This window comes from Salvelinus sp. IW2-2015, linkage group LG2 (assembly GCF_002910315.2).
Source record: "Salvelinus sp. IW2-2015 linkage group LG2, ASM291031v2, whole genome shotgun sequence".
Classification (NCBI taxonomy): domain Eukaryota; kingdom Metazoa; phylum Chordata; class Actinopteri; order Salmoniformes; family Salmonidae; genus Salvelinus; species Salvelinus sp. IW2-2015.
In genome coordinates, this window is record NC_036839.1 from 19,030,853 (window position 1) to 19,056,072 (window position 25,220).

Consider the following 25,220-nt stretch of genomic DNA (forward strand, 5'->3'; position numbering starts at 1 on the left):
TGTTTCAGTGTTACTTGCCTCGAAGCGAGCACAGAAGTTATTTAGCTCATCTTGTAGGCTCGTGTCACTGGGCAGCTCTCGGCTGTGCTTCCCTTTGTAGTCTGTACGTCGGAGCCGGTGTAGTATGATTCGATCTTAGTCCTGTATTGACACTTTGCCTGTTTAATGGTTTGTCGGAGGGCATAGCGGGATTTCTTGTAAGCTTCCGGGTTAGAGTCCCACTCCTTGAAAGCAGCAGGTCTACCCTTTAGCTCAGTTCGAATGTTGCCTGTAATCCATGGCTTCTGGTTGGGGTATGTACGTACAGTCACTGTGGGGATGACGTCATTGATGCACTTATTGATGAAGTCAGTGACTGATGTGGTGCACTCCTCAATGCCATCGGAAGAATCCCGGAACATGTTCCAGTCTGTGCTAGCAAAACAGTCCTGTAGTTTAGCATCTGCTTCATCTGACCTCTTTTTATAGACCGATTCACTGGTGCTTCCTGCTTTAATTTTTGCTTGTAAGCAGGAATCAGGATAGAATTTTAGAATTAGGGTCAGAGTTGCCAAATGGAGGGCGAGGGAGAGCTTTGTACGTGTCTCTGTGTGTGGAGTAAAGGTGGTCTAGAGTTTTTTTTTTTCCCTCTGGTTGCAGATTTAACATGCTGATAGAAAAACTGATTTAAGTTTCCCTGCATTAAAGTCACCGGCCACTAGGAGCACCGCCTCTGGTTGAGCATTTTCCTGTTTGCTTATGGCGGTATACAGCTCATTGAGTGCGATTTTAGTGCCAGCATCGGTCTGTGYTGGTATGTAGACAGCTACGAAAAATACAGATGAAAACTCTCTAGGTAGATAGTGTAGTCTACAGCTTATCATGAGATCCTCTACCTCAGGCGAGCAAAACCTCGAGACTTCCTTAGATATCGTGCATCAGCTGTTGTTTACAAATATACATAGGTCCCCGCCCCGTGTCTTACTAGAAGCTGTTGTTCTATCCTGCCGATAGTGCATAACCCGTCAGCTGTATGTTATTAATGTCACCGTTCAGCCACGACTCAGTGAAACATAAAATATTACAGTTTTTAATGTCTCGTTGGTAGGATATATGTGCTTTCAGTTTATCAAATTTATTTTCCAGCGATTAAACATTAGCTAACAGTACTGATGGCAAAGGCAGATTAGCCACTCGTCGCCTGATCCTCACAAGGCACCCCGATCTCTTTCCGCAAAATCTCAGTTTCTTTTTCCAGCGAATGACGGGGTGAGGGCCTTTTCGGGTGTTTGGAGTATATCCTTCCCGTCTGACTCTTAAGAAATATTCTTTGTCCAATTTGAGGTGAGTAATCTCTGTTCTGATGTCCAGAAGCTATTTTCGGTCATAAGAGACGGTAGCAGCAACATTATGTACAAAATAAGTTACAAACAATATGAAAAAACGAACAAAATAGCACGGTTGGTTAAGAACAAATAAAACAGCAGCSATCCTCTCCGGCGCCATCTTCAATAATCATGGATGATTCTGGGTAATTACTGAGTAACTCTACTTTACAGCTTAATTATGAGTAACTGTAGAGACCTATTGATGGTGAATGAGTAACGGATCACAAGGCATTCTTTGGCAAGTAAAAAATGATTGACGAATACCTGAAGAATGGGATCTTTCAGAGTTAAAGGAAGGATAAAGCATCCCTCATGAGAATTCAAGTCAGATCTGGGCCTCCAGTGAAACACGTCTACATACTCCATCTGAATTATCCAATGTTTCCTGTAAGGGACTCCTGGGGCATTTCTCCAGCAAACCAACAAGAGAACGTTTGTTGTTGTCCAGGCTCTGAGAATAAAGAATAGACMGGTTGACCTTTAGCCTAATTTATCACTCTGGAACGTATTTCTCTGTCTTGAGGTAGCTAGCAACCTTCTTGTTATTTAGATACACCATTATTTGTTACTGTGCCCTGCAGTCCTAGAGATTAAAGAAGTGGTTTGTGATGCGGGACATTGAGGGGAGAGTGACATCATCAACATTTTGCACATTCCAAGCATTCTGACACAATGACACCATGTGCCTACATTCTGTCCCACACATTCCATTTATCCTGAATGTGCTCCCAACCCCCATAGTTATATAGAGCCAGTACAGTACAATCTCAAGTGAGAGTGGGTTGAAAACATTGACCATGTAGTAGGCTACTATGTCCTTCAGGACCATAGAACGCAGCAGGTTCAGTTTCCCTGAGTGGGTTTTTGTACCAGGATTCAGTACAAACAAGGAAACCATGGGCTGATTAGCAATCAGCTCAGATGTGTCAAGTGCACACACTAGAGAGGCTGGCTAATTGAAAGTCTGGACTTTTTTCTAGGGAGTACCTAAAACTGTGCAGAAAAAAATAAGAAATACCCACTCACTTTATGTAATTTTCTATGACTCTGGCTCTCCAACACATTGCCTTTGTTTTTGGTTGGCCAAGGATGGAAGGGAAGATCTAAGATCATCTTGACATGCCAATTACATTACTCTAATTTCAAAGCATGGATAAAATCGCTCTAAGATAATTATCTCTATGAAAATGATTCAGAAGTGCCTATGGCACTATATTCCTATTATCATGTAACAGGGTTGTCTGAAACGAACGATTGCTTATTTCCAGTTTCAACATACAGCATAATGTGACTTTGTGCTGTACCATTCCACTGTCTTCAGACCTCCAGGCCTGTCATCTTGGCTTTGGATCATCCTGCACCCCTCCTGTGGCATATTGAGCCTGGTGCCTCTGAATCACTTCGTCACCTGATGGCCTGTCTCTGTCACTACCAGGGGTTTTCTCTATTCTCAGCCCTATCAGAACTAACTGATTTCAACAGAGGGTATATGTCAGTATAGAACAGAAACCCAATCCAACACATGTGGCTTCATCAGACCTCTGGGTAGCTGGGAGCCTGTTAGTGAGCTCTGCTGTTAGCAGGTAAACATTAGCATAGTAATTAGCCTTTGCAAATTCTCCCAATTAAAGCTTTGTTGTTCCCTCTCTATTCCCTCTCCTGTTCTTTTTTTCGCTCTCACTCCCTCTTCCTCTTTTTCTCTCTCGCTGCTCCTGTTCCTTCTCTTTCTCCGTCTCCCACTCCACCTCTCCCCCCCCCCCCCCCTCTCTCTTTACCCCCTCTCTTCCTGGTGTTGTCCCAGAGGAGGAGTTTAACCTGGACGACAGCCAATGGGAGGACATCCACGTCGTCACCGGGGCACTCAAGATGTTTTTCCGGGAGCTGCCAGAGCCCCTGTTTCCCTTCACATTATTTGAGCTGTTTGTGGAGGCCATCAGTGAGTATACAGCCTAGAGTTTTTGTTGTTGTCAGCATATTCAAGCATATTCGCAAAGCTTGCGCTTGCAGTCAGATTTCAGTCACTTTCATTTTGAGGTCAAGAAGACTGAAAATATGGAATGCAATGAAATTCTCCAGATCCAGATTAATAATGGTTTGTGTCAGAACTGTGTAACGGTTGCTATTCTACCAGTGAAATAGGCAGGCTTGCCTGGGTTTTACATAGTAACACATGCATCAGGCCCTGTGGTGTGTTAGCATTAATCCTGTTTATACTGTACTCCATGCGCTTTTATTTGCCTCTAGAAACGTTGTCCTCAAGGCAGCTCACTTAAACACTAAACGATTTTTCATTCAGAGAGGCTGAGAGAGAGAAAGACCACTGAGGATTGAGCCGTGGTACAGTATGCTAAATTGATACTCCACTCTCTGCTAAGCAACAGGGGTGAAATCAATAGCCATCTTTCCACATGGTCACTTGGCACATACAGTATGTATGGGCCCAGAGGAGAACAACCTCAGTTAGAACTTTAGGTTGCATTTGGAGGCGGTGAATAAACTCTTAAAACATTCAGATAGATCTACACAGTATGTACAGGATTTCTTTCTGTGCCTCATGTACAATGTACTGTATCATTGACTCCACTTACACCAGGTGGTCTCAAAAAGGTAGCAGAGTTCTCTGCCTCTCTCGATCTGTCCAGTCAAAAGAGGTCGCTGTAGAACTGTGAGGTGGGTCACCTCTCTCTCTCACCCCTGACATCCCCTGGTGGTTAGTGGGGGGAATTCCACCGGTCAAAGGTCACGGCAGCCAGGGCTGGCAGTCCAGACAGAAGCTAACACAAGATCAGATCTGACACTGAGTCATGTGTCGACATACTTCCACTCTACTTCACCACACACACACACACACACCCCACCACACACACGCCCCCAATCCACGACTCAATTAACCCCCATCATGCCATTGTTCCGGCTCCCACCCTAGCTGCCGTCCTACTGACGCCAGTGTTAACCTTGTGTAAACAATACTGTTAAAGGTTGTGCACTTGTGTTGAAATGCTACCTGGGCCCTGTAACCCCACCTCAGGGTTGGAATACAGGGGCCATCAGCTCTCTCCGGAGCTCCATGGATGAACCATAAGGAAATTATATTGAATAATGCTTTTTCTTCTACCCCTTATTTATTTTTTAATTTGTTCTATATGTGTCATTTGTACAAAAGTGCCTGCTGTTGTCAATGCTGTCCCATCCCATACCCAAATATTCTCTCTGAGACCCTCGAAGCCCCCGGAAACAGATTGCGAAAACAATCCCAAGGTGGTGCTATAATTTGGCAATAAATATTTACATGCTCCAGAATGTAGGCCAGAATCCCCTCTGGCGCTCAAGGTGGTTACATCCAGTTAATCAGATAAGTATGTGCACGGCTGATGAGTCTCAGACAGCGTTTAGACAACTAATTAGCAGTGTAGGAAGCCCTTCATAGCAGGAGGTGTAATTAGGATAACCTGGTACGCCATGCTCCGCTGTAGAGATGAAACGGCCAGGGGTGGAGTCACTACAGATTCGCCACTAAGTGAATGTAGTTGTGCAGCTAAATAGATGCATTAGTGACCATATGGTGACGTACACCATTAATTTACATTGCAAAGATACTGAAAAAAGACTGAAGATTTAGCATCAGCACATGGCAATCACCTGCCCCACGTCATTTAAGACGTCCTAGTTCAAGATAATGAGCTGGTTGAACTGTCCAGAACATGAGAGCAAGGCCTAATCTGCAGCCAACACATTATTAGTAAACAGTTGTTTGACTTCATGCCCTATTTAGGACCTTGAGACAGGGAGAGAGTCTCCTGGTGATGGAGATGATGGGTCGTCATCATTAGAGTCGTGTTGCCCATGCTGACTGGCCCTGTAATGGGGTTGCATTACGGGGAGTTCCTATGGGTCCGTGGCTTGTGTGGACGGGAGGTGAGCTGATCACCAGGTCTCTAATTGAAACCACCGTTCCAAGAACCAACAGTGTTGCAGCTTACTGGAACCATGGGCAGTGTGCATGTGTTGTTACGAATGGGCAGTGTCGTTACCGGAATCATGGGCCAAGCGCTTGGGTCCCATTGGACAAAGAGACTTACAAGTACTACAACATGATGGTTAGTGTAGCATTGGATGTAGTCCAGTCCATTCACATCATATGAAAGGATTTTCTCAGCCACGGATAATGGAGACATGATATTGTTATCTCCTAAATATCCTAAACACAATGCAAACACTTATCATATCTTCAGTCCTACACCTCCCTTTCTTTCTTTCTTTCTCTGGTCTCCTGTTTCATTTGTTTTCTCTCTACTTTTGTATGAACAGATGCCCCCTTCCCTCCCCTCCCTCCCTCTCAGCCCCGTAGGTTTGATTAGTTGTTCAGTCTGAGGTCCTCAGGTGGTGTCCATGCAGGCCTTGTCTCCCTGTCTCCCTTCCAAGTGAGCTGTTCATTCTTGGAAGGCTGAGAGGAGCAGCTGTGTTTGCAGGCCGTGATCCTGGCACCAACTTACCACGTTCTATTATTCATGTGGGCCTCAGTATCAGAGAGGGGTATCTGGAATCTCCAGCCACCTGTCTCGCAGACAAACACTCCTTTTTGTTTCGCAAGCAAATCAATGCAAACACTGATGAATTGAGTTTGATCTTGTTAGAGCACTGCTTCTATAGTTTTGTAGAGGATGGTGGCGGCATTGAAAGTGTTGCCGTAAAAGTGTAAATGTTTCGGGGGAGGAGCGGAGTCTTGGGTTGAGACATTTTTACACTGGTTACAAGAACTAAGATGTTATATGTTCATGGCTCAGTGGATGCTATCTGTATGCATGCATGTGTGTGTTTAACTGTTGATATTTACAAAGATTTCAACTCTCTTAACATAAGTGATTTTCTTAAAATGTTTGGCTCCCAGAACTTCAGATTGGCTGGCATCCTAAAAATTCTTCTGCTGTTAATTCAAAAATGCTAATTAGAAAAAGATGCATATTTTCCCAAGTTGTTTGGTCCTTGTCTATGCCCTCAGTAACCATGGAAATGGAGTCATGTGAGTTAGTAACTGGGCCACACAGACGAGGAGAGAAGTCTAAATACTGCTCCCTCCGCATCTCCACCAAGCCAGGGACTTTCTCTTCATTAACTAGCTAGCACAGTTTTATACATGGCTCTTATTTATTCACCATACTGACACAGAAACAGAAACACAGCAGAAAAACATTACTGCAGAGAGAATCGAGGGAATCTATTGTGTCTCAGTTGGGGTTGGTTGATTCACCCACTTAAGCAATAACTTTACCAATGTGGGTTCAGTATTTATGATAATACTGTAGATTAGGGAAGACAAAATGCCTGAACATGACAAACGTAAGAGAGAATCACATTTCTCTATAGTGTTTGGTATCTGTTTGAAATGCATTTGTGGTTATAATGGTGATATCCTACATTCTACAGGAAGGGCCAGACTACAATTGGGCCAGCTCATCAGATGCATATTTTCTTGGAAAATGGTAAAGTCCAGCGCTATCTCCAGGTCATCTTGGGTTACACACCACTTCTCAAGCTTCAAAGAGACACATAATTTACATATGAATAATTGCACGTATTTATGATCTGGCGTAGTTGATAATCACCATTACAGTAGGAAAGAATAGCATTCTATAGTCTACCTCAAATACAAAGCGCACATCACAGAAAGGCAGAGAGCCCAGAGCCCTACAAGTCCTGTAGCATACAAAGGAGTTGTTTTTATTAGTTTGACATTGTTTGGTTTCTATTTCTGACTTATTGAGAGCATACAGAGCACTCATCATAATCACAGATGGATTATTAACTTACGACCTGTGTTCATAATGAGTATTAATTATGTTTGTGTATTTTCTGTAACGGGGAATGTGGTGCAAAGCACTCTCATGAATATGCAATTAAAGATTGAACAAATTAGAAAAAACGATCTAGAAATTCTGCACTTCTGTGCTACTGTGCTGAGACTTCTTAAGTTAGTAGGTAACGTTTCAGTTTGAGAATAATAATTCCTCATAATTAAGTTTTACCTTTGATCAAGATACTTGAAGATACTACCTTTTCATGAAACGGGGGCATTCAATGGTACTTATTAGTTCATTTCTTTTTATAACGCTCTAAAACAAATTTGCATGCGAAGTAAGCTGGCCATGCAAATCGTTTGAAATGCAAAAATATCTAGTTTCTATATTTCATCAAGGAGCTTTTCATGTTTAATAAATTACAGACACCATCCTCCAAGACTTTGTTATTCATTAACCAAAAGCACACAATTGGGATCCATTTAAAATCTTAATCACAACCTGCAGGATTATTTGCTTTCTGCTAATATTTGCCTTGACGGGGCTTTAGTGAGCCATGCAGTACACTAAGCCTGGAGATGAGGTTGTACAGCTAGATTTCCTGAAACAAAATACATTTCCACGTTTATAATGGGATTATATACACAGAGGTTTAGATGCTGAATGTGTATCTAGTCACTGTGTCACCGATTGAAACACTTATCAGAAATCAAAAAGAGAAGAAAAACTTGAGGCTATTGTACAGTAATTGGTTCTCACTGAAATCTCTATGAATATACAGCTATTGACATTCTCAAATTACTAACATTGGGTTTTAAGATTTACATTGCGAATGTTTAATAACTAGGAAAGTAACTTTGCACAAATGCAAAAAATGTCTACAATTTCATAAATCGTATTGTCCCAAATTGTTACCTCAAAACAAAACAAATCAAATGTTATTTGTCACGTACACAGTTTACAGCAGGTATAAAAGGTGCAGCGAAATGCTTGTAGGCTTACAGACTTACAGGTTTCAAAACCTGTATGCATTGGTTTGGCATTTACCTTCTTGTTCCAATCTATACAGATCAGCAATTCTTAAATATTTGTTTGGGATCAAAGGACTATTCCATGGGTTACACCCCATACACAGTATTGATTTTCATTGGCACAGCCGTGTTTGTTTGTGTTGTTGTATACAGACCTGGATGGGGAGTTGTAATGGTCTGTTGTCATAGCAGCTCATAAATCACTCAATCCCCTCTAGGTGCCCAAAAGCTTCCTAATGCTGCAGCCGGGGACTAAAGTTGACATGACTAATGTTCGTTTAGTCTTCTGTGGGGTACGCTCTATCCCTTGAGATGTTTCCCATCATTGAGAGGCTTTACTCCTGTCCATGCCAGATTCATAACAATATTGGATTTGCAAAAAAAAAGGAAATGGGATCTTCCAGGAAATGGTACCACACTTAATGTTCTATGCTTGCTATGGTTGCCAAAAGTCAGCTCAGTCAATTAAATAATCACAACTTCATTTATAAGAAGGCTGAAAATGATCTTCTGGTTTAGAGTACWTGTGTGAAGAGCAGTATTACCCGTATTCATCTGGCTCCATTGCTCATCCAGTGCCATATTATATGACCCTGTGTGACTTTTGGGTCAGGTTGTATGTTTCAGTGTGTGGTACATTGGAGTGAATCAGCAAATGTAGATGCTATAATCCTAACAGGGCATTTTCAGCCTGCTTTAAATTAATGACACTGTCCTCGCCATCTGTCCACAATGGTGAGCTGAGGGGCATCTCCAATATGTCAGCCACCAACGGCAAAGTAATGAATGAATCATGTCCTTTGTGCCAGTAATGTAGACTAGATTAAATATTTCAGGGTGAGGCCTACTATTGATTAGTTGTGTAGCAGAAGGTGCCTCTTATAAACAGTTCTGCATTGTACTTAACAGATATATCGCCTGATCTATGTCAGAGTGGGTCATCTCTAGTCAATTCAGATAATCTCAGTGATAACTTCCAGTCATAGTTAATGTTGAGGACAAAAACTAAACAGGAAAACTCTGTTCAGAGTGACAGCCTGTCCGCCAGGCAGGGAAAGCTGCCACACATTCCATCCTGCCGGGCCGGCGCAGAGCATAGCTCAGGCTAGGCTCACCTAGAGCAGAAGGTCAGGGGCCCTACTCTCTCTCCCAGAACGGGTTTGTCCATCTGTGCCCAACTGGCAGGGTTGGCACCCGACGTGGGCATCTGCCACCTGTGCCTGTGCCAGCTCGGTGTACACGCAGACATCTGCTCTGGCCGTGCTCAAGGGGAGCCTCCACGGTACGACAGACAGGGGGCCAAACATTGTCCTCGCCTCGCTCTGCGGCTCTGTCTGCTAACAACCTGGGGTAATGAGAACAAGCAGAGCTGAGTAGACTCCATTAGGCCATTAGTGTTAACCTAACCTGTGGGTTCCTTTGGAGGTCAGAGAAGGATGCTGAGCAGTGAGTACAGGGAGGGTAGAGCAAGCATGAGGTTATTGTCACCTCTTTGCAGGATGTGGATATAAAAAAACAGATAGCAGGTTTCAACAGATGGATGGGTGGTGTTGCATGGCTGTATTGCCACAGTGGATGGGACAGTTTTTGGACTATAGATGTGTTACTGAGTGTTGCAGTTTCTTGTCATATTTATCAGGGATTGAGGACTGGATTTGTCTTGTTTTAATACAAAAACTATTTTACAAGTACTTTTCACTCTCTCCCTCTTCAGCAAATACATCAACATAAACACACACATTCACACGTGTTTACCCAACTCTTCCTAAATGGAGTAGCAATACAGAAAGCAAACATCTGTTCAGATTAATAACACGCAAAGTTGTTTTGGGGTGGAATTCGGGGTGGAAAAGGAGCTTGATCCCTGGACTGGTTGTATTGACGTCCCCGCCTGGCCTGGCCCCTATGAGGACTAAATCATCGAGGATTTTCTCCCTGGGATTATCTAACTCATCTGACCATAGTGTTAGGTTTCTATTTGGTTTGATTACAATCAAATAAAGTCTCATTGAAAGACATGCACATTGTTTGAGAGATTTCATTGGTGTATTCCTCTTACCTATTACAGAACAGTGTACTGCAGGCATGTGTATCGGGAGAGGAGGTCCGGTCTTAAGAGTGTTACCCATCAGCTAGCACAACATGATGTATGCTAACCATTTCTAAGGGTCATAGGTCAGACACATTGTTGCCAAACAGTTTGCCATCTATATAAGTCATTATGGGTAAGGGCCCATCTGACTCCCCATTGGAGACTAGGACGTTCCCTTGGGATGGCTAATTGGTCAGCCAAGTGTTGTGTTAAAGTAACAGAAAGGCTCTAATGGTTTCCAGTAATAACAATAATGATCATCCATTAAAAAAACAAAGTAAAGTCTCACATACTCTTGAATTGAATGTGAATAATCAGACAAACATCTACATTTGGATAATCAATCTTTATAGTGTTGCCACATAACGATATTCCTCCAAATCTTCCTTCTGAACAGAGACGAAGGCTGGCAAGCAGAAGGTGCAGGCGATAAAGAAGCTAGTACTTCAGCTCCCTAAACCCAACCAGGACACCATGAGAGTACTCTTCAGACACCTGCAGACGTAAGTTCACAGCCTGTTAATGTCATTGGAGCACAGCCAGAACATGTTGTATTCAATGTCCAGAATTCGGATGCATTGTAGAATGCGGTAGGCGAATGCTACAGTACTACAGTAGTAGTACTACTAACTCATAAATAMTATTTTTTCTATTAGCCCAGTGTTTTTAAAAAGTAGAGTGACAACAGAGGGTCAAACGTACTGTAAAGGGTGACGGAGAGGTCACACTAAAACATCAAGCTCTGTAGAAAGTTACATATGACCCTCCTATCCCCCTTCCCCCACCCGACCGTGGCATCCCAGGCCCATGTGTGCAGGACAGGGGGAAATGACCTCAGTGCTGCCTGCGTGTGCAAGTTGCCTGGCCCCGGTCCACTCTGACTGTCCTGGCCAGGCTAAAGGGGCCATATGGCTAAACCCATGTCCCAGGAGAGGTGTTCTATCCCATCTTACCCTTCTCCATATTTACCACCCCACACAGGAGGCCAAATGACTCATTTTAGATTGATGAGCCCCTCCCTAACTGGAACATACCCCTTGGCTACAGCAGAGGACGTGTGTGTTTGTCTGTTTGCTTTCGAATGCCAGGTCCCTCAATAAGTCCAAATCCCCCATTCATATCCCCATGCAGAATTGCCTGCAGAGATAACCCCAAAACATCTCCATCTCTTTATCTCTCTCTTTCTTTCTCTKTCTATTTCTGTCTCCCTCCTCTGGCTCTTTCTTTTTCTCTCCTTTCTCTCTATCTTCCTATCTCTACCTCTCGTTCCCTCTCTCTCTCTTTCAGCAATGACACACCTAGTTCAAGGAATGGTTTCAGCGGCATTTCTATCCTATTTCTCAGTCCTTCTCAYCTCTTCTTTGCAGCTCCTTTATGCAGCTTTGCATAATAGAGTATGTTGAATAATATCCTCATAAAAACTATCAATGGATTGAGTGAAGTAATGTTACTGACACATTGTTTTGCTCACACGGTTTCATTACGAGGGGATTGTGGGGACAGAGTAAATCCCAGGCAGTGCCTCCAAGTCTGCCCCCACCACAAAATGACTTCTCCCTGCCCTCTCACCATGCAAATAATCAAGCCAGAACGTCTCATGTGACAGAATGGCAGGAGAACGGGCCTCTAGGGACCAGATCCAGGACTTTGGCTACCACACCCTTACCTATTGATGTGGTTTAGCTTTAATTCACTTATTTCTCTCTCCCTCTTTCTCGCTCTCTGTCTCGCTCCATACCGCGTTCACTTCCAGTTCCACTCCTTATTTCTCATAGGCTAGATGCGTTTGCCTAATCTAAATTTCACACCAGACCACAGTAAATTGGGATCATGTGTGATTTTTTACATTTATTATTTGCCTTTTTTCCCCCAAAGAGAAGAACATAGCAGCATAGGAGGGCGCACAGGACCAGTGTATAAAACATTCTCTGAGATTGCCAAAGAGCAAAAAGAGGGGGAACACTGAGAAAATCTTATAAAGACAATTAGAGGTAAAGGATGAGAGTACGAAGTTTACYCTGACAAACGCTTATCAGTGGTGCATGTTGCCTTATCGAGGATATCAAATGAGATTACAGAGTGTGTGAATGTGTGTCCCTGCCTCCCGTATTATACAACTTCTATTCCAGAAGGAAGAGTGGTTTATGATCCCAGGCTTCACTGGGCGGTTTTATTTCGGTCCTGGCTGGGTTGGCTGTGCCTTCAGTAATGTAGGAGTCTATGAAGTTTTCTGACTGCTTTGTTGTGGCTTCATTCTCTGCCTTTGTGGAACCAGTGTTCCTTTTCCCCCCAATCCATAGGGTCTGGCTTCAATATCGAGCTGTGTACTTGCATTGTGGTGATGTGGTCAAGGAAACCAGATTCTCTGAAGTGTACCTTCACTTAGCCATTCTATTTATTCTACTTTTTGTAAGTGTTTTTGTCACTGCTGTTCATTGTACCATTTACCACAAGGGCTTTAAAAACATCCATGGGCTTTCAATTCCCACTGACCTTACTACAGAGTGGAAAACAAACCTCTATAGGTGTGATAGGTAGCCACAGCCAAGGCTAGGAGAGGAATCTAAATCAATGGGTGCTGCTGAACCAGAATGGATGACATAGGTCTGTCTAGGACAGCTCTTATGATTGGCTCTCAACTGCCATGATCCAATGCATTGTTGTTTAACCATAGTGCACCAAGAAGATGCTCGCTGCTTGGAAACTTTTCAACACTTCAACTCAAATGTTTGGTCCCATGGGGTATTTTTAGTTCAGATCAAATGGGGCGCTGTCTGTTCACTTTACGAGACTGACACTTATAGTTTCAACCTTCGAGCTTTAGACCACCCCCCCATCCCCTCTCCTCCTCACCCCACCTCCTCCGGCTCCCTGCCCCTTCCTCTCTCTCTCTTCCCATCCCCACCTCAATTTATTATCTGTCCCATGATCCTGAAGGAGTCAGTGATCCTGACCCAATTAGGAGGAGCCTTCCAGGCGAGGAGGAGGGAAGGAGGGGAGGAGGAGGAGGAGGAGAAGAAGAAGGAGGGGACCCCATCATGGTCCAGCTCTCATTTTCTGTCATGCCCCGCCTGGAGAAACTAGATGCTAATTAATTACCATTGGCATCTTGGGCCGTGCACGTCAGCTCATGTAGGAGACATCAATGATTCGTCAGATCAAATCACGAGTCCCCTCTGGTCAGCTCTCTGGGTAGGGTAGGATGGACATTGCTGATATGAGCTGTGTCTGCCACCATGGCTTTTTAGAAACACTGTGCCAGGGTGTTGGTGACTAGTCATTACTTGCAAGTTTGGGTGTGAAGTATTTGAAGTGTGATTTTGTTTCCTGTAAGTATAGCTAGTGTTAGAGGTTGTAGCCGTTGTAGTCAGAGGAAGAGGAGATGAGGAATAGCTAGTCTACAGTAAGTTATACCAGTCTCCGTTGTGCCGAGGCAGACTGATCCTGAGAACTTAGTAAGGTGATGTATTCCTTCTGTGAATATACAGTGGAATTACTTTAATAATGAATAATAATAATATACAGTGGAATTACTTTAATAATTGAGTCGCCTTATTTGAGATCATTAGTGAACCATTAGGCATGGTAATCCAGACCCTTAGATCATCGCAGTGTTCTAATTAAGTTAAAACGCTGATGGTCAGACAGGCAGAGAACAGTGATGTACTGTACACAGGCACAGGGCTGAGGTTAATTGCAGACATAAATAGGAAATTATAGCGTGTACACATTTTAATCAGGTTTCACTCCAAGACACACTCCAAAACACTTAGTCACATGGACATACATGCATGCAAAGACACAGACCTACAGTAATGGCAAATGCATGGATAGAAACTCTATTCATCAGGTGAATACAACTGTATTTAGAAAGTCAAAAATAAAATAAAAAGCACTTGCACATCATATTGTCCACCTCAAGTACGTGCGTTCAGTAAACTTTGTTTTTCCCAGTCATCCCCTGAAATATATATTTTACCAGAATCTTACAGCACATGCATTGCATGCGGTGACAGTAAATCTCTAATTCTGCTTTGCTAGCACCGATAAATAGGTGGCAGTGAATTTCACTTCCTGCAATTACACTCCCACCTGTGAACGTAAGTGCTCTCGTCTGGAATCAATTATGGCACTCTTTTCACAATATAGTTCCTTCCAAGACATCAGTGTTCTGTGCCTTACTAGCATTATGGCACAGGGAGACACTGTTCAGTACTAGCTACTATGGTATTGCTAAAGCTAGCACTATTGCATTATTACTATACATAAATTACCACAGTACATTGATACAGATTRGCTCTGACACCGTAGCATGATAGCATATTTTATGGAAAATATAATTTTTTGGCTTAAAGTGAGATGAGGATAATTATTCATAATGATTATGTCAGGTTGGATCATCATCATGCCTTTCTCTTAGTAATGAGCTTGAGAAATATGCATGGCATGAACACGCCGGGTCGATATTATAATGACATGTGGCAGAGCAAGATGTTGACCATCCCACATGATTAACCATTTAGAGGCATATTTCCATTGGTGAGAGATACAGCCMGATCGTGACCTTTCCAGACACGTGTTTTATTGACATATACTGTAGCACTGAAATCAACCGTTTAGACAGACTATCCCTAATGTGAATGTCAGTCCATCTTAGATGTCTATCCTGATTGAGCTCTTGCATACCTGCCTTTACATCAGCTAGATGTTATGTTAACTTAACTATTATAGTACTTGTCACAAAGAATACTAACTCCATACTTTGGAGAAAAAGGTAAAGAAATAAAATTGAACTTTTCTAGTGTGTGTTTTCTTACTATACATGTGCACTACATTTAGGCAATGGAAAAAATATGCAGACTGTTGTTTTATTTTGCTTTTTGTTTTATGACATGTAAGCCATAGATAACATCACTTAGGGCTTTCCAAAAGACCAGCTTCAGACGCCGCAGCGCTGCAGTGCCTAAGCCTGGCACCCTGACAATACCTTTTGGATGCAATTATCTGCTGAGAGGCCCTGTGTGGATCCGTTTTGGGCACGGAGGGACCCCATCCCACCTCAGAACGCTCCATCAAGATCCCACTGACAGCTTGGAGATGCGCCCCACGCCACAGCCCTTCRATCCCGTTCCAGGCCTCACTCCATAATGGGCCCAGAGGCCTGTGGGCGGCAGCCTCCTCCACAGAGGGAGTAGAGACTGGAGCGGAGTGGGTCCCCCTGCCTGGGCCTGCCTGGGTCTTTGTCCCACAGCCAAGCCTCAGCTCAGGAAGAATACTTCTCAAAAAGCCTCCCTGTATCACGTTCTCTGTGCTTTCTCCAGAAAGTACAACCACTGAGTCCTTATATACACCCTGCATAGCATACTGCTCATGTCAAGATAATGAAATATATATCTAATGGATTATGGCCAAGGAAGAAGGCGAGGCAATCTGTACAGTGAAACAAATGCAGATCGTACAGGAGAGAATATCATCTACAGTTTCCTCATTGCGGCATAGAATCGTACAGCATGTATGTAATGTACAAGAGTTGCATGTGCTTCTTAATTTCCTGCCCCCGCTTTATCCAGTCCCCCTCTACACTGAAACTCCATCCAGATTTATTTTGTAACTATCCCTATTCAGATACATTAGAGTCAATAGATGTTCCGCAGTTGACTGACGGTGCTGAATGTGTGGCATGAAGTGAGAGGTTTAGTTGTGGCTGAACCTGGATCTTTGAGTACACAAAGCTGGTTGCACAAATGATATACAGAGTTACCAATACTGAAATAAGAGATGTTCTCAACAGGGGCCACTCAAGGGTAAAAATCAGCCTTGCTAACAAATCTACTGAATGTGTGCAGAAATGATCCACCATTTTCCAGTGGCAATGAGATGTCTGTTTTTGTGATGATCATTGATGTTGACTGGAAAAACCTTGTTTCGTGACTCATGCGTTAATATCCCATTGTTTCAATCTCAACCATCTAAATCCAAGCTCTCTCTTATTTTCACAGATAATTTAACCATTATCTCTCTGCAGGATTCTGACGTGTTCACGGAAAAACCTGATGTCGACACAAGGCATCAGCATCGTGTTTGGCCCGACACTCATGTGGCCTGAGCTGGACTGTGGGAACATGGCGGTCAACATGGTCTATCAGAACCAGATAGTGGAGTTCATCCTCATTGAGAGCCCAGAGATCTTCGGCCTGGAGAAGAAGTGATAAGGACATTTTATCTACAGCAATGGATGGATTCATGAACAGACAAGAGGACCTGTTGTGCCTAAAGCTTGGAGCTAGTATTACTGTAATATATTATTAATAGTGAGGATTTACACCTTATCTTAAAGTTTTAATAGCATTTATATTTTACTATATCGTTAGTTACACTTCTTGAACCCAGGACCCAAACTGTGATTTCTGAATTGTGCTATAGTGAATGCATACTAGTAAATAGCTTATTTTGTGGTCTGGCTCTTCCATTGCCTTATACTGCATAGCTACAGTATCATGAATGAAGTATTGACAAAAGTAATGATACTATGTTAAGTTATCTGTGTGTGCCTGTGTGATGCATTCAAATCCGTCTTTATTCAAGTCTGTGAATGAGCATCATCCTCAAGTGTGTCTGAGACAGGCCCATTTGCATAGAGCCTGTCTCAGACACACTTGGAAATTAAAAATAATCATTTGAATATGAGCACTGAGGTTGTTTTTTTTCATATGCATTGTATGAAACCACAAGCACATTGGAAAAAGTCTCCCTTCCTCCTCCAATTGCAAATGTCTGTTTTAGGGGTTAAACAAACATATACAATGATGGAGCATGAATACTGGGTGATCAGAGGAGCCTACCTACACACAGAAACACACACACACAGCAACACACAGTGTGTGTGTGAGAGAGAGAGAGAGACAACCCGGATGAGATGATTACTTTTAATAATTTTCTCTGACGAACGACCACTCATCGAAATATAACTAATGGAGCTGTCCCTGAAATAAAACAGTCAATCACAGTGTAAATGCATGGGAGGGCGAGCAGAGCAGAGAGGAGCAGCCACAGCCTTTGTAGTCTAATAAGTGATCACAGGACTCATATCATACGTCTGTCAGCTCCTATTACACAGCCCTGCTCCTCAAAGCACGGCTGCAATTAAAACAGGCTCCCTAATCTAGACTTATGTAATGCTATTTAAATGTGACACTTTTAAAGTTGCCATCGTGTCCAGTACTGTACACAGTGAACTCCTTATTCTATTCTCACAACACTTTCTGTACAGCACTGTATACTGTAAGAAGTTACAGGGATCTGAAACACCTGAGAGATTCATGACAAGAGAATCACAACAGATTATACAGTACAGATTATACACAAACCTGTTTCGGATCATTTAATTCAAGAGTGAATCTAATTCCTGAATGTTTGATGAAGATCGGGGAAAAGCTTTAATCTAGGAAAATACTTTGTTTAGGCTTTTTGTCAATGATTTGATTTATCCAGACTGATCCAAAGCTGGTCAGCAGCACCACTTCTTCATTGCTCTACGTCAGACCAGAGGGAGGGTGGGGTGAATCAGCACCCTCTGCTGGTCACTAGTGGCCAGGGCAGTGTCACTCAGACAAGATGTTCTCCATCACTATCAGATCACAGCTGCTCTGCTCCTACTTATATGACTAGAGACCACATGAAACACACTCCCTGTCTGCTCTGACCATTTGCTCTCTGGGAGTAAAGCTTTGTTGCGCTGTGTGCTATTTTTGTATTTTCGGCTGGAGTAGGAGTCTCTTGTCTTTTAAGATACAGCAGGAGTCGCAGGTTTGCCAACACTGCAGACTTGCCCTCAAGGAAAATTGTTTGTCTTCATTGTGGATGCAGAAACCCCAAGAAAGCCATAGACTGTGTAGATACATTTTTGTCAATGTGGTCATCCATTTTACGATGTCTAAATATCAGTATGATGACAACTCTGCAATACTGCACCAATGACAACAGATGTCCTAGAACATGTCCTAAATCAATATCATTATACCAGGAGGACTAATGGATCTATGTAATTTGGGATGGTCCAGACACACCCTCAAGCACCAACCACTTACAGCATCTGTAGCATATAGTATCATAGACTACCAGTCCAAAGAGCTTCCACTCTGAAGCTGCCACTTTAAAGCCACTTTGAAAGTCAAAGTATGTCAAAAGAACCTGTATCAAATAATTAATTAGTCTTACTCCCAGTAGGTTGAGAGTCGTTTGAAAGGCAATAAGGTGCCATGCTTTCATACTCCTCAACAGCACTATAGAGCTGGGTAGATGACCCGTTGTGGATGTACTAATCAGTTCCCTGTAGAGCTTATTTGAGGAAGAGCATGTAGAGAGATAAGGCTAAAGKAACAGGAGCCCTGTCTAGTGTGACAAACCCACGTCCAATCAAAATGTTCCAAGTTAAATCAAGATCACTACATCTTCTGGTAGGGCACCAACCAACTATTCTATTTGTTGAGGAGAAACGTGATTTGTGTAAATACTGTCAGAAAGCGTTTCTCAGTCAGCATATCTCCATATGGATTGAGTGTACAAATAATCCAGAGATACAATTGTAGCTGTGTGGTACTGTACGACAGCATTCACATCAGTTTCAAATCAGCCAACTGCTTTCATACCCCCTAACAGAAGTTTCTGTTTATACACTTTTTAAAAGCCAATGCAAAGACTATGCCATTATGGAATGTGCTATTTTTTTCTACAGAGCTCAGCAGAGATAAGAGAAAGTCTAATTATGGGAAAGCCATTTTTCTGCATTTCATTATTCTCTAAATCAGATGTCTCATGCCTTGGCAGAGAACTGGGAGAACGATGGGAGAGTGACATACTTAAACTAGCTTTGTGGTTGTGTTTCACTAAATCTCCACGGAGAATAAAAGACAGAACGAGTTCCAGCTTTGGGTGACCTCCCTCCTGGCACGCAGAGACACTTTCGAAGACCAAACGAGCCCGGCAGGCCACCAATGATTTCAGCGCCACATTTCACTCTCTACACAACTTTTGACAAAAAACATGAATGTGGTCTTGGATCCAAGAAACCGAGTTTTTGCTGCATGGGAATGTTTCATCCATTTGCTTGTTTTGTTAAAAGGGGTTGTCGAAGTGTTGGACGGAGAGTAGGAAGGATATGCTTAAAGTAATTGGCAACATAAATATGTAATGTAAATAGGGCAGTATAAATAATAGGACCAGGGTTAACTGCAGAGTGGTCTGTGAATAAGGGAGAGGTTACAGAAGAATGACAATGCTGCCATATGACACTACGTTCAGCTTGGGACCCCTCTGTCCAACTCCATAACCAAGATGTGAGTCAGAGTAGGCTACAGTACAGGGGGAATGTGGCCGGTTTGTTTTCCTTCTCCCAGCCAAGCCTCTCTATGTGTGGTGATTTCATATAATAACTGTCGACCACTCTGTTTTGGAATAGCCCCCCTTTGTTCCTTTTTGGAAGAGCTTCATGGCAACGGACGTCTGCCTTCTTTAGTATAAAAAATCCTTCAAAAAGAAGAAATGGAGGCATAACAATACAGTGTCCCTGTGAAACGCATGCCACGTTCTAACCACCAGGCCTATTAAAACACAACCCCAGCTCCAAAAGAACATGGCAGCATATTGATAGCATATGACTGTGTCACTTGAGGACAAACTCCTTTCTCCATTCCTCCCCCTTTAAACATTTTCTATCAGGGAACACCGTCACAGAGAAATTAAATGGCCCATATGGCAACTGTAAAAAGCTAATGTGGACTAATCAGAGCTAGCCGGGCTCTGCTAATTACTGTACCTTTAATGCTGCCTCTCCTAGGACTAGGCTCATCAGAATCCTCATGGAAAATTGAGGCTGGCCTTTATTTAAAAATGTATTTTCTTTCCTCAAGTGTTGCATTTTTAAATAACTCCCCGTGTTTCTGTGACAGTCTCAGAAGTCCTCTGATAGGCCTACGCTTGGGTTAAGGCTTGATTTGCTAAATTCAGTTTACAGATGTGGTAAATGAAGTTGCCACTTCAAAGACGTATTTATAAGTTTGTCACTGTGAATTTATGCATTTTCTTTTCCCTTTATCGTGTTCTAGGAACAAATGCAGCAACATAGCATGATGAGAACTAGTGTTGCATGTAGGCTACTATAAAGTTAACTGGGTAGCACTTTATCTTATGACACGGTTTCTACTGGCAACATGCAACAATTTCAAAGATTTTCCCTTTGACAGTTCTTATAAGGAAATCAGTAAATTGGAATGAATTCATTAGGCCCTAATGTATTGGAATACAGATATGCATCTGTTCAGGGACGCAACTTTGGTTTAAGAAGTGGGGGGGGACCTAACCTGGTAGGGTGTCTAGGGTCCTCCCATTTTTGGGAGCATCTCAAGCTAATATCCTGCATTTCTACACAATCTGTCCAGTCGTCAAGCTAGGTAAGAGATCATTATTAAATATGTTTAAATGATTGATAAGATTGAACTAGATCAATGATAATTCAAGAATCATTATTGTGTTGCACCTTTAACCAATATACTAACAAAGGAACAACTCTTTAAAAAATACAAAGACTTTTGATTGTCTTTATTCAGACATCCTCTATATAAAATGTCAGCCAGACCGCCCAGCCAGGGCCGCCTGCAAGCCCAACCCCCACCAGGCTAGTCAATAACTCAACTATCTGCTCAACACAACTTCCTTCCCATTTTGTTTTATGTCTCAAGGAAAGGTTTGGAAATAAAATACACAGAAACCGTACACACTACATATAATTCATATCACAGGCCTAATAGTACTGTAGAGCTGTTTCTACTTGCAAATATAGCTGGGTCACCCCGTCCTGTCCCTAGGGGTCTACGTCCCTGCTGCGCCCCAACCCAACACACCCCACTCAGCTTTAGGATCTTAGTGAAACATTCATTATTGGTTTCAGGTGTGTTAGGCCAGGGCCAGTGTCAACCAACAGTAGATAGACCCCAGGCCCAGGACTGAGCAGCCTAGCAGCTAGGTATTGCCTAAATAGGTATCTCCCCTGATGTGGACATGTTTTCAATACAGACTCCTTTTGTCATACTGAATTGAAGCAGATCCTTTGTTCGCACTCCCCAGGGCGATTGAACTGATTCCAGAAGCAGACCCAAAACAACGCTGGCGGAGGAGAGGTGCTCGGAGTGGTCTTCTAGTCCGATTTAGGAGGCGCGCACACCACCCACCGCTTCCGAGTATATTACTCACAAATGTTCCGTCTCTGGATAATAAAGTTGACGAGCTCAGGGCGAGGGCTTCTTTCCAGCGAGACATCAGGGATTGTAACATACTCATTTCCCGGAAACATGGCACTCTCGGGATATACCGTCTGAGTCGTTCCAGCCAATTGGGTTCTCAGTTCATCGTGCAGACAGGAATAAATATCTCTCCGGGAAGAAGACGGGCGGGGGTGTATGTTTCATGATTAACGACTCATGGTGTAATTGTGATACATACAGGAACTCAAGTCCTTTTGTTCACCCAACCTAGAATACCTCACAATCAAATGCCGACTGTATTATCTCCCAAGAGAATGTTCTTCGGTTATAGTCACGGCCATGTATATCCCCCCTCAAGCCGATATCACGACGGACCTCAAAGAACTTCACTGGACTTTATGCAAACTGGAAACCACATATCATGAGGCTGCATTTATTGTAGATGGGGATTTTAACAGAGCAAACTTGAGGAAAAGGCTGACAAAGTTCTATCAACATATCGACTGTAGCACTCAGGCTGGTAAAACACTCGACCTCTGTTACTCCAACTTCCAGGATGCATATAAGGCCCTCCCCCAATCTCCTTTCAAAAAATCTGACCACGACTCCATTTTGCTCCTCCTTCCTATAGGCAGAAACTCAAACAGAAAGTACCTGTGCTGAGGACTATCCAATGCTGGTCTGACCAATTGGAATCCACGCTTCAAGATTGTTTTGATCACGCGGACTGGGATATGTTCCGGGTAGCTTCAGAGAATAATATTGACAAACACACTGATACGGTGACTGAGTTAATCAGGAAGGGTATAGGAGATGTTGTACCCACTGAGACTATTAAAACCTACCCAAACCAGAAGCCGTAGATAGATGGCAGCATTCCCGCAAAACTGTAAGCGAACCACCGCATTTAACCATGGCAAGGTGACTGGGAATATGGCAGAATGCAAACAGTGTAGTTATTCCCTCCGCAAGGCAATCAAACAGGCAAAACGTCAGTATAGAGACAAAGTAGTGTCGCAATTCAACGGCTCAGACACAAGARGTATGTGGCAGGGTCTACAGACAATCACGGACTACAAAAAGGAAAACCAGCCACGTTGTGGACACCGATGTCTTGCTTCCGGATAAGCTAAACACCTTCTTCACCCGCTTTGAGGATAACACTGTCACACCCTGATCTGTTTCACCTGTCCTTGTTATTGTCTCCACCCCKTCCAGGTGTTGCTTGCTTTCCCCAGTGTATTTATCCCTGTGTTTCCTGTATCTCTTTGCCAGTTCGTCTTGTATGTTCCAAGTCAACCAGCATTTTTTTCCATTCTCCTGCCTTTGCTATTCTCCTTTTTATAGTCCTCCCGGTTTTGACGCTTGCCTGTTTCTGGACTCTGGACCCGCCTGCCTGACCATTCTGCCTGCCTTGACCTCGAGCCTGTCTGCCACTCTGTACCTCCTGGACTCTGAACTGGTTTTGACCTTTTGCCTGTCCACGACCATTCTCTTGCCTACTCCTTTTTGGATTATTAAAGATCTTAAACTCCAACCATCTGCCTGCTGTGTCTGCATCTGGGTCTCGCCTTGTGTCATGATAAACACAGTGTGTTGGTGGCCCGCTACCAAGAACTGTGGGCTCTCCTTCTCCATGGCCGACTTGAGTAAGACATTGAAGTGTGTTAACCCTCGCAAGGCGTCCTCAGATCATGCGCAGACCAGCTAGTCGGTGTGTTTACGGACATATTCAATCTCTCCCCATCCCAGTCCGCTGTCCCCACATACTTCAAGATGGCCACCATTGTTCCTGTACCCAAGAAGGCAAAGCTAACTGAACTAAATGACTATCGCCCCGTAGCACTCACTTCTGTCATCATGAAGTGCTTTGAGAGACTAGTCAAGGATCATGTCACCTCTACCTTATCTGTCAACCTAGACCCACTTCAATTTGCTTACTGCCCCAATAGATCCACAGACGACGCAATCACCATCACACTGCACACTGCCCTATCCCATCTGGACAAGAGACATTTGTATGTAAGAATGCTTTTCATTGACTATAGCTCAACATTCAACACCATAGTACCCTCCAAGCGTATCATTAAGCTTGAGGCCTTGGGTCTGGACCCCGCCCTGTGCAACTGGGTCCTGGACTTCCTGACGGGCCACTCCCAGGTGGTGAAGGTAGGAAACAACACCTCCACTTCGCTGATCCTCAACACTGGGGCCCCACAATGGTGAGTGCTCAGCCCCTCCTGTACTCCCTGTGTACCCATGACTACATGGCCAAGCACGTCTACAACTCAATCATCAAGTTTGCAGACGACACAACAGTAGTAGGCTTGATTACCAGCAATGTCGCGGCAGCCTACAGGGAGGAGGTGAGGGCTCTGGGAATGTGGTGCCAGAAAAWTAACCTCTCACTCAACGTCAACAAAACAAAGGAGATGATCATGGACTTCAGGAAACAGCAGAGGGAGCAGCACGCTATCCAGATCGATGGGACCGCAGTGGAGAAGGTGGAAAGCTTCAAGTTCCTCGGCATACACATTACTGACAAACTGAAATGGTCCACCCACACAGACAGTGTGGTGAAGAAGGCGCAACAGTGCCTCTTCAACCTCAGGAGGCTGAAGAAATTTGGCTTGGCACCTAAAACCCTCACAAACTTTTACAGATGCACAATTGAGAGCATCCTATCGGGCTGTATCACCGCTTGGTATGGCAACTGCACCGCCCGCAACCACAGGGCTCTCCAGAGGGTAATGCGGTCTGCCCAATGCATCACCGGGGGCAAACTACCTATCCTTCAGGACACCTACAGCACCCGATGTCACAGGAAGGCCAAAAGGATCAGGACAACAACCAACCGAGCCACTGCCTGTTCACCCCACTATCATCCAGAAGGCGAGGTCAGAACAAGTGCATCTAAGCTGGGACCGAGAGACTGAAAAACAGCTTCTATCCCAAGGCCATCAGACTGTTAAATAGCCATCACTAGCACATAAAGTCTATGTATATAGGCAGCAGCCTCTAAATCACTGGCCACTTTAATAAATGGAACACTAGTCACRTTAATAATGTTTACATATCTTGCATTACTCATCTCATATGTATATACAGTATTCTATACTATTCTATTGTATCTTAGTCTATACCGCTCTGACATTGATCGTCCATATATTTATATAATCTTAATTACATTAATTTACTTAAATTTGTGTGTATTGGGTATATGTTCTGAAATTGTTAGATATTAGTTGTTAGATATTACTGCACTGTTGGAGCTAGAAACACAAGCATTTCGCTACACCCTTAATAACATCTGCTAAACACGTGTATGTGACCAATAACATTTGATTTGATTTATTCCATATAAGGCATCCAGACCTTATGAAAGTTGCACAGCATACCCTTCATCTTGTCATAAATCAAATCTAGTGATACATCACTTGACATTTCTGCCATCCATTGTGGGAGGATAACCAACCTTCCAACAAGCATTTCACTACACCTGCAATAGCATCTGTAAATATGTGTATGTGACCAATAAAATTTGACTTTGAATTAATTGCAATGCATTTCTTAGCCACTATAAATACTAGGTTACACTGTTTCTTCTGATAAGTTTCCAGTTTCAACATTTCCAAGCAAACAAAAAAAGGGCGAAGGGAGAATCTGTAGACATGCTG

General features: G+C 43.3%; 1 protein-coding gene across 1 annotated transcript in view; it reads left to right on the top strand.

Annotated features, from left to right (window-relative positions):
* The window catches only part of LOC111976301 (rho GTPase-activating protein 15-like), a 43,665-nt gene extending 26,693 nt beyond the window's left edge, over positions 1 to 16,972 (top strand). Inside the window, 3 exon segments of the mRNA XM_024005095.2 lie at positions 3,169 to 3,303; positions 10,683 to 10,788; positions 16,311 to 16,972. Of these exon segments, the coding sequence (XP_023860863.1) occupies positions 3,169 to 3,303; positions 10,683 to 10,788; positions 16,311 to 16,494 (425 nt within the window). The 3' untranslated portion in view covers positions 16,495 to 16,972.
* The last annotated feature ends 8,248 nt before the right edge of the window (positions 16,973 to 25,220 follow it).